We start from the raw sequence: 19,365 nt of genomic DNA, 5'->3' as shown, positions 1-19,365 counted from the left end.
AAAGTGATATGTAAAATTAATCGAGAACACACAAAGTGGTCCGGACATCATGATTATAGAAAAATATTGCCTATTTGATCATTGAAACAGTGCACTAAGCTCATCATCTATTTAATTTACAACTAAAGTATTTTATCTAGTCCTTTTAAATTTTTTATTATAGTCATTTATCTTTAAATTTTACATCAAACCACTACATCTCATAGGGAGTTGGGAATTATGAAGTTAAGCGGTGTCGTTTTTTAGAAGTGACACACTGTTTTGATAACGCAATTTCGCATATCCACTGTGAATATCTGAAATCAAATCCACAAAAATATCTAAAACTGTAGATTGACCAAACTTAGGGTTTATCGTATTTGTATATTTGAGATGGCGACGCCGGCGAACCCTCCGAACTCCGAATCCGATTCCGACATAACAAATTCTGTTACGAACCCGAAAGCCGCCTCGAATCCTGAATTCACTTCTGACGCGTTAACCGCCACGATTCCATCTAGTCCTGTCGTATGCCTCCTTAGGTTCGCCGGTGACTCGGCCGCTGGCGCCTTCATGGGCTCCATTTTCGGCTACGGTAATTGTCGATGCATTTTTCTCTTCGTTTTCTTTTATGGTTCAGTAGTCTTCAATTTTCAGTGAGTTTGTTACTTCAGCTAGATTTTATGAAATATGTGAAATGAGTTACTTCTGATTGTTATTTTTGGGACTGTGTTCTCTCTGGAATTGTCTATTTTATGCATTTGACAACCTATGACGGTACCAGTTTTAAATATTCATCTAACTGTGAGTATCAAGTACATGGACTATAGTTGTGTATGACCCCTTCGTCCCAAATTATGTGACCATGTGTGATTGAGCATGGAGTTTAAAGAAAGAAAGACAGACTTTGAAACTTGTGGTGGAAAACATGCCATAGCAATTTATCTGGCGATAAAATCATGTTACTTTTTTAGTGTAAAATGAGAAGCTTAAAGTTAAATTGTTTCTAAATATAGAGCTTGTCATTCTTTTTGGTACAAACTAAAAAGATAGTGCGTCACATAATATGAGGCAGTGGGAGAAGTACATTATAATTGAGAAGTATGGCTAGTAGTTTGTAAGTGAGGCAGTTGAAGGCAGCTTATCTGAATCCCACTACTGATTTCTCTTGTCGTCTTCAGTCATTTACTTTATTAGATGACAGACTACTGTCTTGCTTATGCCTTTTCCTTTGACGGAAACCTCTAATTTCTGTAAGTGTAATGAGCCTCGAACACCCTATGTTTTCAGACTGTTGTTATTTTTTCTATTTATCTGTGCAATGGATATTTACTAGGAATTATTAAGGTTCCTTTAGGTGAAAACAGATTGGTATATTGATCACTTTTTCTCCCACCATCCCGACCAGAAGTTTGAGATTTCCTGTAACAAAAACATTCTTGTGTTGCTACTGATGACCAAGCATTTTCAGATAAAGTCCCTTACTTAATGCTCCTGTAAGATTAAATGGCTTTTGGTGATTTCATAAATGAAATTCCTTTAATGCCAAAAATTTGACCTTATAAGTTGGCAATGCACTCAGTTTTGCTCAATGTGGTGTTCTGTTTCAGGTTCAGGATTGATAAAAAAGAAAGGCTTTAGAGGATCCTTTGGGGAAGCAGGAGCTTCGGCAAAGGTATCACAATCTTTAGTGATATTTTTTGCAAACTACAGTAGTGCTAATATTACCGCCTCTCTTTTGATCTATCAAATTGTGACTTGGTGCAATTCTCCTTTCTGTGGTCTAGACTTTTGCAGTTTTGTCAGGAGTTCATAGTTTAGTTGTCTGTTTCCTGAAGAGATTACGGGGAAAAGATGATGGTATGGTACACACTTTGTACAGCCAGAGATTGAATACACCTTTTATTTTCATTTGACTTTCTACTTCTTTCTACAGTTATCAACGCTGGAGTAGCTGGATGTTGCACGGGTCTTGCCCTAAGTTTTCCAGGTACTTCAAACCTTTCCCACTTTATAACATAGTTATCAGGTCTATGGACTGCCCATTTTATTGTCAATTCCTTGAGTGGAGAACCATGAGGTCTCAGGCTCAAATTCCAGTGGAGTAAAAAATACTAGGTTATTTCTTCCCATCTGATTAGGCCTTGGTGGACAGAGTTACCTGGTACTGGTGGGAGCTAGCAGGTAACCGGTGAAATTAGTCGAGATGCATGCAAGTTGGCCCGGACACCAAAAGATATGGACGGGGCATGTCATGGTGATATTGTTTCTTTTTTATTTTTTATTAAAAAAGATTGAGGTCGATTGGTCCAGTTGGGCTTAACTTTATTACATAAAAGCACAATTAGGCATCTGGAGCTACAAATAACACTTACTGCATAAGTGGAGAACTTTTATAGCTGTGGAAAGAGTTCAGGGATCTCACCGCACTTGTTAAAATAGGTAAGGACCTCCAGTGCTTTTGTCTCTACAATATCATGAAATATATAGCTACAAAAGCATGGTGGAAAAGATCTATTGATTGGCTCGTAACTTGTAGTTTTCCCCAGTTTCTGCATAAACTTGGGGAATGAACAGTGCACTAAGAAGGTGGTTTACATTCCTGCTGACGCCAGATGGAGAGTAAACTTGGAAATAGATATCTGTAGAGAAGAGATGTAAAAACTTGTGATTTGAGAGGGTACATTTTTGTACACCCTCCTCCACTAGGAAGAGATCCTAGAACCAATGTTCAACTGCTCCCGTAGCTACAGAGTGTGAGCATATGTGCATTAAAGATGTGGAGAGTGTTGCTTATAAGGTGGGAGATATAACGATTCACTTCGCTCACCACCATAATGAAACATATTCGAAAATCGGGTTCGGATTGAGAGAATTAGAAGGAAAGTAGGTGAAAAAGTAAAGATGAGCAAGAAGGGTACAACTGTGTCTTTCAACATTTAGATTTAACCCAGCATGTCATGATCGTATCTTGCCCGAGCTACTCAGGCCCATGGTTAAGCTCAACAAATGAAAATGACTATATTGGCTGATATTCATGTATTTCAATGATGTTGTAAATTGCACATAATTTTCGGTTATAAATTTAAATTCCCCTTATTTGCTTTATCGAAGCATTTTAGTTTTCTATATTTTTTCCATTTCTTATTTTGTTTCTCATTATTATACACAAGTTTTGTCAAGCTCTAAATAAGTGCTGCTCGTTAAAAGGTGTTCTATTTCTGCATTTAACTTGTCTATTGTTTTTCTCTCATAATTGCATTGATCTATTATTAAATTTGGGACTGACATCTGGCTTTCACTATAAGTGTTTGTCAACCCTTTTGGCGAAGTGGAGTGAGAATTAATCTCTCTTGGTTAATGATGCTTCTCAGGTGCACCCCAGGCGCTATTACAAAGTTGTCTCACCTTTGGGGCTTTTTCATTCATAATTGAAGGTCTTAACAAGCAGCAACCTGCATTAGCACTTTCCGCGCACACGAATGTCAAAAGTAGGCAATATGGTGTGCTTGCTCCTTTATCACTACCTCTGCCAAGTGAGCTGAAGGAATCCTTTTCATTCTTCTGCCAGTCCCTTGAAAAACGTCGCAAGCACAACACTCGTGGTTCTGGTTAGATAGTGAAAAAATGCAAGAAAATGTGGGGTCTCAACCTTATGTCGTTTTGGCATGATTATGAAGTTTTGTAAATTGTAATCGACTTTTATTCTGCTTTTAAGAGAGATGATTCGTGGTTTTCTAGCTGGTGTACCCAGGTTTATTTTATTAATAGGCAGCTAGTGACTTGTGTCCAGTTTCTTCTTAGAAGTCACGTTTTGTTTTCAAGAAGAATTATCTCCTTAAAGTTTAGTATTACCCCCTTGCCAGGGTGATTTAGGCTTATGAAGTCGAGATAATACCCCGTTAATTGTTTAAGGATCCCCTCCAGTGAAATTTTGTCCAGTTATGTTCAATAGCTTTGCTGATTCTTGCCCTGTGTCCGCCCACATTTTCTATGCTAGAGATTAAATTTTGTAATATACAATGTAAATGGTAAGACAATTATGAGGAAAAATTATGAAAAAAAGGATAAGGACGGGCGTTTCTACCGAACGTACACTGAGAAGTTTTAAAGCTGCAAAACGCAACATGTGGGGCCCTTCTTTTTTTGTAAAGAAATATTTTGTCAAAACATATAGGAGTAAATTTTTCTACTTAACTATATCTCTATTATTTGTTTGTTTTAATCATTTGGTACATGTACAAATTTCTTATTCTTTTGGTTATGGCCACCGAGTTTAATATTAATGAAGTGTTTATTTTTACTTTTTAATGTACATATTCATCTACTAACATACAAAAAATATTTATGTGTGGCAAGTAATTCTTTTCTCCAGTCAAAGAGTACAAATATTTCAAATAAAAATTTAGTGTAATATATGTTAGTTTCTATTCTTAATTGATTTTTGTAGCCAATACTTTTATAGCATTTAAACAACTTCTTATGAATCTCATTATCCAAGACCTCTTGTGCCAAGACAAAGAAACTCATACTTGTCTTGTACTCTGTTATTTGTTAAATTCATTTTCTCAAAGACAGAAATGAATTCTGTAGTGTTTAAAGCTCTAGACCTTTTTTTTGGGTTAAAGCTCTAGACTCATTAACAAACAAAAAAGAGAATCTTACATTAAATGTCGCAAATAAGTTTCAACTTACCAACCTCTAGCCATTAATCATAGGCTTATCAAAATTAGCCAAGCATATATAAAAATTGAAAACTCAAATAAATAAGGTACTTTCTCTCCAAGAATCACACGCAAAGATCTCCTTCCATATTTTTAAGCGTGATTACAACATTAGATGCAAGAGGGAAAGAAAATTTCATGGATGAGATAGCAAACAAGGTGATGAAATACAAAAAAATATCTATCCAAGATTCCAAAAATCTAAGCAAAAAAGGTCATTTTTCAATGGGTATGGTTGAAATTCATTGAAAACACATAGATGAGTCAATATACAAATTTTGAGAAAGATTCGAGATGATTTGGACTGATCTAGCATCAAAATTCGTAGTCAAAATCGAGTTTAAAAAATTCTTCTGCGACACATGTATCAAACATGTATCACCCATGTATCACACACACATGTATACATGAATATACATGTGATACACATTTGATACAAATACGATACATATGTGATACACATTTTTTTTTCTTTTCATATTTCATCTTTTACTTCGAATTTTCAATTCAAACCACCTCAAAACTCCATCAAATCATCCCAAACTGAGATTCAAACTCCTTAAGATGTACCTAATCTATTTTAATAACACTCACTCAAAAAAAAAAGGTAAAGATTTGACCTTTTTATCTAATTGGCTAATATTGATAACATTTGGCTAATATTATTAATATTTAATGAATTGGTCAATTTTTGTAATAAGCTGCTTCTAAAAGGACATAGCTGGTAGTTTCCCAACAAAAAAAGACACGTTACAATAGAAACCGTCCGCCGTTAGCATTATCTTTTTTTCATAAGTTTTCCTCATAGTTGTCTTACCATTTTAAATTGTAGGCTGAATACATAAACAGCCCTTAAACTTGTCCCTTTTTTTATCTTAGACACTTAAACTAACCTCATGACCCATTAGGCACTCAACTTTACACAAATTGTGCCTATCAGACACAAGAAGCTGACATGGCATAGAAGGTGAATCTTACCTATTTTGAGTGCGTCAACCAGTTTAAAAAAAAATGAAATGGTTTTCTTCTTCACCAATGAAGCCACCGCCATTGCCTCATACCTCACTGTACTCTCCCTCATTGTTTACAGGAAAACTCCATTTCTTCATCCATAAAATCAGCCTAGTCACCCTCCTGATCTTCCTTTTCACAACCAGATTCTCTCATCAATTTCTGTAAAGAAGCATGACTAGTCCCATTATTTTTTCTCTTCTTGCTCTCATTTTATTTTTCTCAAAACATACAAACCACCATGAGTATGACCATGAGTCCTCAGTCTTCACTACCATAACTTCACCAAACAAACACAGAAACAGAAGCCCAGCACAATGCCAAGTATACACCTAGCAATAAAGAAAGAAAAATGCCCACCTAGAAAGAAAAATTTTCAGCTCATCACACTTTTAAATTTTCGTTTTACTTTCAGAATTGTTGATAAATTCTTGTTGTTCTCTTTGGGGCTGGTGATGTGAGGTTTGTTGGTTTATTCCCAAGAAAATAACTCCCAAAAGTATTTCTCTTAATTAGTTGTTTGTTATTCCATAACACGGTATTGTTAATTGAGTTAGAAGATGAAAACTTTGGTCAGAATCTATATAACGTGATCATAATTTGGTGAATAACACACGACGATCCCGACGGAGATAATCTTCAATCTGGTCTAATAGAGGAAAGTCTTAAAAAGGAAAAGAAATTTGTGTGGAAAAGATGACGATAGAGAAAAAAATTATAAGCTAACAAAACAAGCTATAAACTAATTTGAGATTTGAGAGCAACTAAGGAAGAAGATTAACAGGGGAATAGAGTTGGAAAAAATATACAGAATTGCTCTCTCTTTTTTAATGCTCATGTCACGACCACAAAACCAACCCGGTTGTGATGGCGCATATCATGGAACTAGGCAAGCCGACACATTCCCAAAATAATTTAATATTTTATTAAAATTTAAATAACAACCTTTTTCAACTAAAATTTCCATAAAAGATATAAAGTCAAAACCAAAATGTGAAAAATAAAAGCCCGATCTCGAGTGTCACTAATTCATGAGCAATACTACAATTATTCCGAAACATAACAAGACCAAAATAGTCTAAAAGTAGCTAAAGTATACTAGAAGGAAGATAAAGAAGGAGAAAGGCGGAACTGCGATCGCCAGTCAGCTACCTCGCTATCTCCGGTGATAATTCGCGACTGGAATAGTCAACAGTCGCTACCGTGACCTGAGATACTTGGATCTGCACACAAGGTGCAGGGGGTAACGTGAGTACACCAACTCAGTAAATAACAAGTCCAAACTATGGACTGATAGGTAGTGACGAACTAAACCTCAACAATTATAACACATTTAAATTGTACTGTAAAGTAGGCATACTGGCAATTCAATTATTCAACTCAACAGTAAAGCAAAATACCAGTCCGAACAATGTGAAGCATAAAGCTCAGCAAATCTCTACATGTCAATGCCAGAATTGTATGAAAATGCACCGTGTGCTCCCACTCTCAAGTGCTCAACAACTCGGTACCGTGTATGGCCATCCGGCCTAGGGAAATCCATCCCGGAATATATACAACACTAACTTCAAGTCAACCAGTACCGAGGAACAAGGGTAATCTAACCTTGAGGAGAAATCCTGTCTCCAGGTATCAATAATTCGGACAAATCCATGCCTAGGGAAATCCATCCCTCAATAATATCATCTGCGCTCACTGGGGGTGTGTAGACTCCGGAGGGGCTCCTTTTAGCCCAAGCGCTATAACAAGGCAATGAAGGCATAATCAATAATCTATTGCGGCGTGCAGCCCGATCCCATAACTGTCACTCATATTCAAGCTCTCGGCCTCACTCAGTCATCACTCTCCAGTCTCACACACACGGGCTCACAATGCCATGAAACTAGCCCGAAATAATGATATGATGTGCCAAATAACAACAACCGAGATTGAGACATGATATGATATGTAAGAACAAGTCTGAGTACGGAATATCAATGAAACTAATGAGATGACAGGAAGAAACGACCACTCGGGTCTCAACAGTATCGGCGTGAAGCCCTAACATGGTATTTAGCATGATTTACAACTCATTAACTTAATCACATAATCATAACACATATATCAGCAAGAAAGAGTTACTATGCGGTTCCATGGAATGAACCAAGCCACAATTTTCACGGTGCACGCCCACACGCCCGTCACTTGGCATTTGCGTCACCTCAATATTTAATCATATAACACATAGTTTGGGGTTTCGAACCCTCAGAACCAAGTTTGAAAGCGTTACTTACCTCAAACCAAGCCAAATCCTACTCCGCTACGCCTTTGCCTCTGGAATCGACCTCCAAACGTCTCAAATCTAACCAAAAACAACACAACGCAATCAATATAGTCCAAGGAATCAATTCCAAATGAAAAACTATCAATTCAATCCAAAATCCCGAAATTCACCCAAACCCGGCCCATGGGCCCACGTCTCGAGATCCGACAAAAATTACAAAACTAGAAACTCCTTCCACTCACGAGTCCATATATACAAGACTTTATCAAAATCCGACTCCATTTGACCCCTCAAACCCTCAATCAAAACTCTCCAAAATCCCAAGCCCTAACCCCTAATTTCACCCTTAATCACCACTAATTATATGATTAAATCACGGAAAACTATCATAATCACGAGTATTAGGGCTCAAATTACTCACCTCAGTGAAAACCCCCTTGAATCCCTCTTCAAATTGCTCCCAAAAGCTCCAAATCCGGATTAAAAATGGTGAAGAATGACCAAAATTTGCGAAGGGGCCTTTTTATACATTCTGCCCAGCACTTCCACATCTGCGGCCAAAATCCCGCACCTGCGGTCCAAACGCCGCATCTGCGCATTTCACTTAAATTCCCAGCTTCTGCACCTGCGCCCCAGGCCTCGTACCTGAGGGCTCGCAGATGCGGTCACACTTTCGCTCCTGCGGTCCTTCTCCGCTTCTGCGGTCAGATTTCGCTTCTGCGGACCTCGCACCTGTGGTCCCCAATCCGCAGGTGCGGAAGTAACAGAAGCAGCAACTTCAGCTGCTCAAATCAATTACCAACCCTTCCGTTAACCATTCGAATTCATCCCGAGGCCCTCGGGACCTCAACCAAACATACAACAATTCATATACCACTATTCAAACTTATTCAAACCTTCGGAACACTCCAAACAACATCAAACACCAAATCACCCTCAAATTCAAGCCTAAGAACTTCTAAACTTCCGAATTCCGCAAACGATGCCTAAACCTATCAAACCTCGTCCGAATGACCTGAAATTTTGCATATACACGTCACAAGTGACACTACGAACCTACTCTAATTTCCAGAATTCCATTCCGACCCCGATATTAAAATTTTCACTGCCGACCGAGAAACGCCAAATTTCCAATTTTGCCAATTCAAGCCTAAATCTACCACGGACCTCCAAATTACATTCCGAACACGCTCCTAAGTCTTAAATCATCTAACGGAGCTAACCGAACCGCCAGAATTCACATCCGAGATCACCTACTCATAAGTCAACTTCCGATTGACTTTTCCAACTTAACTTCAAATTAGGAGACTAAGTGTCTTATCCCTCCCCAACACCACTCCGAATCCGAACCAACCAACCCAATACCACAAAATACAACTGAACAGCACATAAAGAAGCAGAAATGGGGAAAATGGGGATATAACTCATGAAACGACCGGCCGGGTCGTTACATCCTCCCCCTCTTAAATAAATATTCGTCCTCGAATGAGTCTGGAAACATACCTGAAGCCTCAAATAGGTGTGGATATCTGTTCCGCATCTCCCGCTCGGTCTCCCAAGTAGCCTCCTCCACAGGCCGACCTTTCCACTGCACTTTCACTGGCGCTATGTTTTTTGATCTCAACTTTCGGACCTGCCACTCCAAAATAGTCATTGGCTCCACATCATAAGTCAAATCACCGTCTAACTGAACCGTGATGAAATCCAAAACATGAGACGGATCGCCGATATACTTCCGGAGCACAGAAACATGAAATACCGGATGCACCCCCGACAAGCTAGGTGGCAAAGCGAGCTCATAAGCCACCTCTCCAATCCTCCGAAGCACCTCAAAAGGCCCAATGAACCGAGGGCTCAATTTTCCCTTCTTCCCAAATATCATAACACCCTTCATGGGTGAAACCTTTTGTAGAACCTTCTCCCCGACCATGTAAGACACATCACGAACCTTTTTATTAGCATAACTCTTTTGTCTTGACTGCGCTGTACGAAGCCGCTCCTGAATCACTTTCACCTTGTTTAAAGCATCCTGTACCAAGTCTGTACCCAAAAGTCTAGCCTCGTCCGGCTAAAACCAACCTATTGGAGATCTACACCGTGTCCCATATAAAGCCTCATATGGAGCCATCTGAATACTTGGCTGATAACTGTTGTTGTAAGACGATCAGACGATCAGGAATGAAGTGCGCAGACTTGGTCAGACGATCCACAATCACCCAAATAGCATCGAACTTTCTCAAAGTCCGTGGGAGCCCAACTAAAAAATTCATGGTGATCCGTTCCCACTTCCACTCTGGAATATCCATCTGCTAAAGTAAGCCACCCGGTCTCTGATGCTCATATTTCACCTGCTGACAATTGAGACACCAAGCTACAAATACCACTATATCCTTCTTTATTCTCCTCCACCAATAGTGCTGTCTCAAATCCTGGTACATCTTCGCGGCACTCGGATGGATGGAATACCGCGAGCTATGAGCCTCCTCAAGAATCAACTCCCGAAGCCCATCTACATTGGGCACACACATCCGGCCCTGCATCCTCAATACCCCGTCATCACCAATAGTCATATCTCTGGCATCGCCGTACTGAACTCTGTCCTTGAGGACAAGCAAATGAGGATCATCATACTGGCGCTCTCCGATACGATCATACAAGGAAGACCGAGAAACCACACAAGCTAAGATCCGACTGGGCTCCGAAATATCTAACCTCACAAACCGATTGGCCAAAGCCTGAACATCAACTGCAAGAGGTCTCTCACCAACAGGAATAAATGCTAAACTGCCCATACTTACCGCCTTCCTACTCAAGGCATCGGCCACCACATTCGCCTTTCCCGGTGATACAAGATAGTAATATCACAGTCCTTTAGCAGCTCCAACCATCTCCGCTGCCTCAAATTGAGATCCTTCTGTTTGAACAAGTGCTGGAGGCTATGACGATCAGTAAATACCTCACAAGACACACCATAGAGATAATGCCTCCAAATCTTCAACGCGTGAACAGTGGCAGCCAACTCCAAATCATGAACAGGGTAGTTCTTCTCATGGGGCTTCAACTGACGAGAAGCATAAGCAATCACTCTACCCTCCTACATCAGCACACACCCGGTGCCGACCCGAGCAGCATCACAATATACCGTATAAAAACCTGAAGCTGATGGCAAAACTAACACTGGAGTTGTGGTCAAGGCAGTCTTGAGCTTCTGAAAGCTCGTCTCACATTCATCCGACCACATGAAAGAAGCACCCTTTTGAGTCAATTTGGTCAAGGGTGATGCTATAGATGAAAATCACTGAACGAACCGATGGTAATAACTCGCCAAACCAAGAAATCTGCGAATCTCTGTGGTTGAGGACGGTTTGGGACAACTCTGGACCGCCTCTATCTTCTTTGGATCAACTTGAATACCCTCACTGGACACCATGTGCCCCAAGAACGCCACTAAACTGGGCCAAACTCACACTTGGAGAACTTTGCATAAAGCTTCTCCTCCCTCAACCGCTGCAATATAACTCTCAAATGCTCAGCGTGCTCCTCCTGAATACGCGAGTACACCAAAATATCATCAATGAATACAATCACAAACGAGTTGAGATTAGGCCGAAACACGCTGTTCATCAAATGCATGAACGCTGTTGGGGCATTGGTCAACCCAAAAGACATCACAAGGAACTCATAATGACCATATCGGGTCCTGAAGGCTGTCTTAAGAATGTCCGAGTCCCTGATCTTCAACGGGTGATACCCTGATCGGAGATCAATCTCGGAGAACACTCTCGCTCCCTGAAGCGGGTCAAATGAAACATTAATACGAGGCAAAGGATACTTGTTCTTGATTGTAACTTTGTTCAACTGTCTGTAACCAATGAACATCCTTATAGTGCCATCCTTCTTCTTCACAAATAGGACAGGCGCACCCCACGGTGACACACTAGGCTGAATAAAACCCTTATCAAGAAGTTTCTGAAGCTTATCCTTCAACTCCGCCGGTGCCATACGATACGGTGGAATAGAAATGGGTTGAGTGGTCGACACCAAGTCAATACCAAAGTCAATATCCCTATCCGGTGGCATGCCCGACAAGTCTGCAGGAAACACATCCGGGAAGTACCTCACTACCGGAACTGAATCAATACTAGGAGTCTCTGCACTAACATCCCTCACAAAGGCCAAATAGGAAAGACAACCCTTCCCAACCATCCGCTGGGCCTTCAAGTATGAAATCACCCTACTAGGAACATAATCCGTCGAGCCTCGCCACTTAATCCGTGGCACCCCCGGCATAGCCAACGTCACCGTCTTAGCATGACAATCCAAAATAGCACGACATGGAGATAACCAATCCATGCCCAATATCATATCAAAATCAACCATACTAAGCAACAAGAGGTCCACTCGGGTATCCAAACCCCCAATAGTCACCACACAAGACCGATATACGCGGTCCACAACAACAGTGTCATCCACCAGGGTAGATACACAAACAGATGAAACAAGAGACTCGCGGATCATATCCAAATAATGAGCAAAATATGATGACACATATGAAAAAGTGGAACCAGGGTCAAATAGTACAGAGGCATCTTTGTGGCAGACTGAGACAATACCTGTGATCATAACGTCTGAAGCAATAGCATCTGGTCTGGCTGGGAGTGCATAGAAACGGGCCTGACCACCACCTGATCGGCCTCCCCCTCTAGGGCTACCCCTAGCTGACTGACCTCCACCCCGAGCTGGCTGGGCGGGTGGGGAAGTGCTGAAGCCGAAGGCTAACTCCTCTGCCGGGATAAACCTCCCATAAGGCGGGGACAAAAACTATTGATATGACCCAAAACTCCACGCTCAAAGCAACCTCTACCGGCCACTAGCAAAGGGGACTGAAGGGAGCCCCGAGCACTGGGATACCCGCTAGAAGAACCAGGCATATATGAACCCTGAACTTATGGTGCATGAGTCGAGCTCTGAGCTGGAAGGGCACTGAGAGATGAGTGACCCTGATGTGAACTGTGAGAACCATGGCCAGATGATCCAACACGGTGACCCGGACGAGCTGACTGAGCATGTCTGAATGGACGGCCTCTGCCGTGCTGGAACTGACCTCCAGAAGGCGCACCACCAAAGCTACCAGATCCCCGAGGCCTCTTGGCTCCCTCTCAACTCGCTCCTGGCAGCGAACTGACTCTATCTCTCTAGCAACGTCAACCACCTCCTCAAAAGAAGCGCCAAATACCCTTTCTCTGGTTAGAAAAATCCATAGCTGATAAGTGAGGCCATCAATGAACCTCTTGATCCTCTCGCTATCCGTGGGAACTAGCCAGATAGCATGACGGGACAACTCGGAGAATCTCATCTCATACTGCATCACGGTCATATCCTCCTGATGCAACTACTCAAACTGCCTGCGCAGCTCCTCTCCGCGGGGCTACGGTACATACTTCTCTAGGAAGAGAATGGAGAACTGATGCCAGGTAAGGGGCGCTGCACCAACAGGTCTACGCCTCTCACAAGACTCCCACCAAGTAAAGGCAGCTCCAGAAAACTAAAAGGTAGTAAATGAGACCCCACTGGTCTCCACAATACCCGCTGTACGTAGAATCTTCTGACACTTGTCCAAGAAACTCTGGGCATCCGCCCTCTGCACCACTAAAAGTCGGAGGCTGAAGTCTACTGAACCTTTCCAATTGACGCTGCTCGTCATCAGACATGACTGGTACCACAAAATCCTGAGCAGGTGCAACTGGCTAGGCTGGTGGTGCCTCCAGTGTCTGCAGTCCCTGAACAACCTGCTCGGCTGTACGAGCAGCAGGAGTCTGAGTGCCTCCTCCGGCCTGAGAAGTAACTTCTGTAGCAAAAATGGCGACCGCTTGAGCAAGACTGGTGCTCACGGTCAAAATCTGAGCTAAGTTCTCTTGAAGACCTGGGATAATAATAGGCACAGTCGATGCCTGAGCTGGTCCCGCTGGAGCATCCCGCACTGGGACCTGATCATGAATTGGGGCGACTAGTGGATCTGCATGTGCTGCCCTAGCTGCTGTGCGGGCTACACCCCTGCCCCTACCACGGCCTCGACTGCGACCTTGGACTCTAGTGGCCCCAACTGGTGGTACTGGTAGCCGCCCGTCCTGGCCGGTAGCACATGTCCTCACCATCTATGGAAGAATAGAATAACAAAAGTTTAGTACCAGAATCAACAGATTCGCATGACAAGAATTCAAGAATGTGAAGCTTTTCCTAAAGGTTCTGCAACCTCTTGAAGATAAGTACAGACGTCTCCGTACCGATCCGCAAGACTCTACTAAACTTTCTCATGACTCGTGAGACCTATGTAACCTAGGCTCTGATACCAACTTGTCACGTCCCCAAAACCAGCCCGGTTGTGATGACGCCTATCATGGAACTAGCCCAGCTGACACATTTCCAAAATAATTCAACATTTCATTAATATTTAAAAAACAACCTTTTCAACTGAAATTTCCATACAAGATATGAAGTCAAAACGAAAATGCGGAAAATAAAAGCCCGACCTCAGGTGTCACTAAGTCATGAGCAATACTACAATTGTTCCAAGACATAACAAGACCAAAATAGTCTAAAAGTTGCCAAAGTATACTAGAATGAAGATAAAGAAGGAGAAAGGCGAAACTGCGATCGCCAGACAATTACCTCGCTATCTCCGGTGATAATCCGTGACTGGAATAGTCAACAGCCGCTACCGTGACCTGAGATACCTGGATCGCACACAAGATGCAGGGGGTAATGTTAGTACACCAACTCAGTAAGTAACAAGTCTAAACTATGGACTGATAGGTAGTGGCGAACTAAAACTCAGCAATTGTAACACATTTAAATTGTATAGTAAAGTAGGCATACTGGCAATTCAATTATTCAACTCAACAGTAAGGCAAAATACCAGTCCCAACAATGTGAAGTATAAAGCTCAGCAAATCTCTACATGTCAATGCCAGAATTGTATGAAAATGCATCGTGTGCTTCCACTCTCAAGTGCTCAACCACTCGGTACCGCGTATAGCCATCCGGCCTAGGGAAATCCATCCCGGAATATATACAACACTTACTTCAAGTCAATCGGTATCGAGGAACAAGGGTAATCCAACCCTGAGGAGAAATCCATCTCCAAGTATCAATACTTCAGACAAATCCATGCCTAGGAAATCCATCCCATAGTTGTCACTCATATTCAGGCTCTCGGCTTCACTCAGTCATCACTCTCCAGTCTCACACACACGGGCTTACAATGCCATGAAACTAGCCCGAAACAATGATATGTGCCAATTAACAACAAACCGAGACTGAGACATGATATGATATGCATGAACATGTCTGAGTACGGAATATCAATGAAACTAATGAGATGACAGCAAGAAACTGTAAGGCCCCATAAGAAAAATATGGGAGTTAGTAAAAATTGGGAGTCTGCATATCATGTTTTAAAAAACCAACTGATTTTCAAAATCCTCATTCTAGGACGAATGATTTTAAGTGGGGGAGGATGTAAGGCCCCGTAAAAAAAAAAAAAATTTTTGGGCTCAAAACCTAGTAACTCGTGGTGTCGACTCCGTTTTCCAGAAAAATGCCATTCTGCGGCCCAGAATGCGGTCGCAAATCTAGTATGCGGACAACATTCCTGCCGTATAGTAAGTCAGTGGTTTGGTTAAAATTGAGGTCAAGATGCGGTCCATTATGCGACCGCATAATTGATATGCGGACCGCATTTCCACCGCAGAGTAAGGCAATGTGTCAGTCAAATTTGAGGTCGAAAATGCGGTGCATTATGCGACCGCAAATCGTTTATGCGGACCGCATAGTGGTCGCATACCGACACAGTGTGTTTTCATTTTGGCTCATTTTTGAGGGCCACTCTGCGACCGGTCTGCGGACCGCATGTCAGGAATGCGATCGCATTCCTGACCGCATTCCGCGTCGGGGCTCTAGTTTTTCTAATTTTTCACCCCGACCCCCTTTTTAATAAAACACCCCCAACCCCTCATTTTTAACGACTTCTGAACAAAATAAGAGAGAGGGAAGAGAGGATTCTTGAGAGAGAGAGTCCTCTTCATCAATTTGATTCTTCAAAACTATCCGGGCTGAGAAATTTCAAAGCTAGTGTCTTCATCCCCATTTCTTGCAGGTAAAATCCCCAACCCATTTTCGTTAATTTTCAGGTTTAATTAAAATGGGGGAAAGTCTCATGCATTGATTCTTGATAATAGAGGATGAAACATTCATGCATGTCTATTAAAACCTAAAATCTAGTAAGAGTAATTGGGTGGGAGTAAAGAATTGTGCAAAGAAGGGTTGATAACCTAAATGTGTTCGGGTAGTGATTGTGAACTTTGATTCTAAGAAATATGTATTAATTTGTGCACTAGATTGACGTTGCTAGGCTTTTTGGTGAAGTTGGAAGTAGAAATTAAAAGGGAATTCGGCTCCAGGTATGTATGGCTAACTTTGACCTTTGTAAAATCGCCTTGTTTGATGTTTGAGTGCTTGGTAAGTGATTTCTACGTGAATTGTCTGTGAAATTCTTGTTATCGGTATGGTTGAGTGTTTGTGGATATGTCTTTCGATATAATGGTGTAAGTAATTGGCAATAAACCAAATGTGTGATTGTAAATGGGCTATGTGGTAAGAATTGTGAAATAAATGATGGAAGGAAATAGCAATTGATGCAATCGGAACAGCTGTGGTAGTAACATGTTTGTCATGGAAAATTCTTGTTGTAACATAACATGCATATGAGTTGTGGAATACGATGGAAATGGTATAGATGGATATGGAAGTTCTTGTAAATTGTTGTTGTTGCCCTTTGGGAATTGTTGTTGTTGCCCTTTGAGAAATTGTTGTTGTTCTTTGTGAATTGTTGTTGTTGTTGTTGTGTTGTTTGTGAAATGTGATTGTCCGGTGGGATCGGGTTGCGCACCGCAACACAAAATGATAAATTGTGGGTTGGGGTGATAAGGGTGGCCGAGGTAATAAGGGTGGAAAAGTGATCGAAATCACTATTGAAATGAAAATATGAGAAAGTTGTGAAATCATTGATGTGAAAAATGTTGAAGGGAAAATGGAGAGATTGTAAACTTGTTTGGCTTGATTGTTTCCTTTCATGTGTATTTGATTGTTGATTCCATTGTTACTTGTTACTTGTGTATGGTTTGAGTTCACTTAGGGCAAAGTTTGTTCATACATACCAGTACAATTCAAATGTACTGACGTCCCTTTTGCCGGGGGCGCTACATTCGTGTTATGATTGTAGGTGGATCCGTAGCAGGTACTCCAGTTCACCGACAGTAGCACTACTTCATCTTCCATCAGCCGTATTGGTGAGCCCCTTTCCTCTCGGGGCCCTGCGTGGCTCATGCCGCTTTTATTCCAGAATCTTATTTTGGTTTTTGTGTAAGGTATAGCCGGAGCCTTGTTACCGGCAAGTACTGTATTATCCTGTTGTATCTTTAGAGGCTCCGTAGACAGTAAATGTGGGTTATGAACTTATGTAATTGTATGTCGGGGGATGTAAGTTGTAAACTTTGTTAAGTAACCAAGTATGTTGCGTATATTTTGAAAAGGGTGATTTCAATTATAAACTGGTTAATTCCTTGATTAATGAGTAATGAAAATACGGGGTAACACGTGTGGTAGGAAGGGCACCCAGGTCCGCTTGACTGGGACTACCTGGTCGGGCGCCGGTCATGTCCCTCGGTTTGGGGCGTGACAGAAACGACCACTCGGGTCTCAACAGTATCGTCGTGAAGCCCTAACATGGTATTTAGCATGATTTACAACTTATTAAATTAATCACTTAATCACAACACAGATATCAGCAAGAAAGAGTAACTAAGCGGTGCCATGAAATGAACCAGGCCATAATTTTCACGGTGCACGCCCATATGCCCGTCACTTGGCATTTGTGTCACCTCGATATTTAATCATATAACACATAGTTCGGGGTTTCGAACCCTCAGAACCAAGTTTGAAAGCATTACTTACCTCAAACCAAGTCAAATCCTACTCTGCTACGCCTTTGCCTCTGGAATCGGCCTCCAAACGTCTCGAATCTAACCAAAAGCAATACAACGCAATCAATATAGGCCAAGGAATCAATTCCAAACGAAAAACTATCAATTCAATCCAAAATCCCGAAATTCACCCAAACCCGGCCCCCGGGCCCACGTCTCAGAATCCATCAAAAATCACAAAACTAGAAACTCCTTCCATTGACGAGTCCATACATACAAGATTTATTTAAATCCGACTCCATTTGACCCCTCAAACCCTCAATCAAAACTCTCCAAAATCCCAAGCCCTAACCTCTCATTTCACCATTAATCACCACTAGTTACATGATTAAACCACCGAAAACTACCATAATCACGAGTATTAGGGCTCAAATTACCCACCTCAGTGAATACCCCCTTGAATTCCTCTTCAAATTGCTCCCAAAAGCTCCAAATTCGGATGAAAAATGGCGAAGAATGACCAAAATTCGCGAAGGGGCCTTTTTATACATTTTGCCCAGCACTTCCGCTTCTGCGGCCAAAATCATGCACCTGCGAGACTGCACCTGCGGTCCAAACGCCGCATCTGCGCATTTTAGTTAAATTCCCAACTTCCGCACCTGTGCCCCAGGCCTTGCACCGGCGGGCTCGCAGATGCGGTCCAACTTCCGCTCCTGCGGTCCTTCTCTGCTTCTGCGGACCTCGCACCTGTGGTCCCTAATCCGGAGGTGCGGAAGTAACAGAAGCAACAACTTCAGCTGCTCAAATCAATTTCCAACCCTTCCTTAACCATCCGAATTCATCCCGAGGCCCTCGGGACCTCAACCAAAAATACCAACAAGTCATATACCACTATTGAAACTTATTCAAACCTTCGGAACACTCCAAACAACATCAAACACCAAATCACCCTCGGATTCAAGCCTAAGAACTTCTAAACTTCCGAATTCTTCAAACGATGCCGAAAGCTATCAAACCTCGTCTGAATGACCTGAAATTTTGCACACACGTCACAAATGACTCTACGAACCTACTCCAATTTCTAGAATTCCATTCCGACCCCGATACCAAAATTTCCACTGCCGACAGAGAAATGCCAAATTTCCAATCTCGCCATTTCAAGCCTAAATCTACCACGGACCTACAAATTAAATTTCGAACATACTCCTAAGTCCAAAATCACCTAACAAAGCCAACCGAACCGTCAGAATTCACATCCGAGATCACCTACTCATAAGTCAACTTCCGGTTGACTTTTCCAACTTAACTTCAAAATAGGAGACTAAGTGTCTCATCCCTCTCCAACACCACTCCGATTCCGAACCAACCAACCGAATACCACAAAATACAACTGAACATCACATAAAGA

The 19,365-nt window shown here is 41.8% G+C and overlaps 1 protein-coding gene across 1 annotated transcript; it reads left to right on the top strand.

The window, feature by feature from the left end:
• The first annotated feature begins 287 nt into the window (after nt 1-287).
• LOC109241587 (mitochondrial import inner membrane translocase subunit TIM22-2-like) lies at nt 288-3,904 on the top strand. The gene is made up of 5 exons (XM_019408348.1): nt 288-574; nt 1,590-1,654; nt 1,767-1,839; nt 1,916-1,969; nt 3,354-3,904. The coding sequence occupies exons 1-5, from the start codon at nt 373-375 to the stop codon at nt 3,593-3,595; spliced, it is 636 nt and encodes a 211-aa protein (XP_019263893.1). The 5' UTR covers nt 288-372; the 3' UTR covers nt 3,596-3,904.
• Nucleotides 3,905-19,365: the final 15,461 nt, after the last annotated feature.

The sequence above is a fragment of the Nicotiana attenuata genome, unplaced genomic scaffold (genome assembly GCF_001879085.1).
Source record: "Nicotiana attenuata strain UT unplaced genomic scaffold, NIATTr2, whole genome shotgun sequence".
Taxonomy (NCBI): domain Eukaryota; kingdom Viridiplantae; phylum Streptophyta; class Magnoliopsida; order Solanales; family Solanaceae; genus Nicotiana; species Nicotiana attenuata.
The sequence above is the reverse complement of the archived record's forward strand: the minus strand, read 5'-3'. Positions and strand labels throughout refer to the sequence as shown.

Coding starts and splice junctions, on each gene's coding strand:
- LOC109241587 (XM_019408348.1), top strand. CDS start 373: ATGGCGACGCCGGCGAACCCTCCGAACTCCGAATCCGATTCCGACATA. Junction 1,655..1,766: donor AAGCAGGAGCTTCGGCAAAG/GTATCACAATCT, acceptor TCTGTGGTCTAG/ACTTTTGCAGTTTTGTCAGG. Junction 1,840..1,915: donor ATTACGGGGAAAAGATGATG/GTATGGTACACA, acceptor TTCTTTCTACAG/TTATCAACGCTGGAGTAGCT.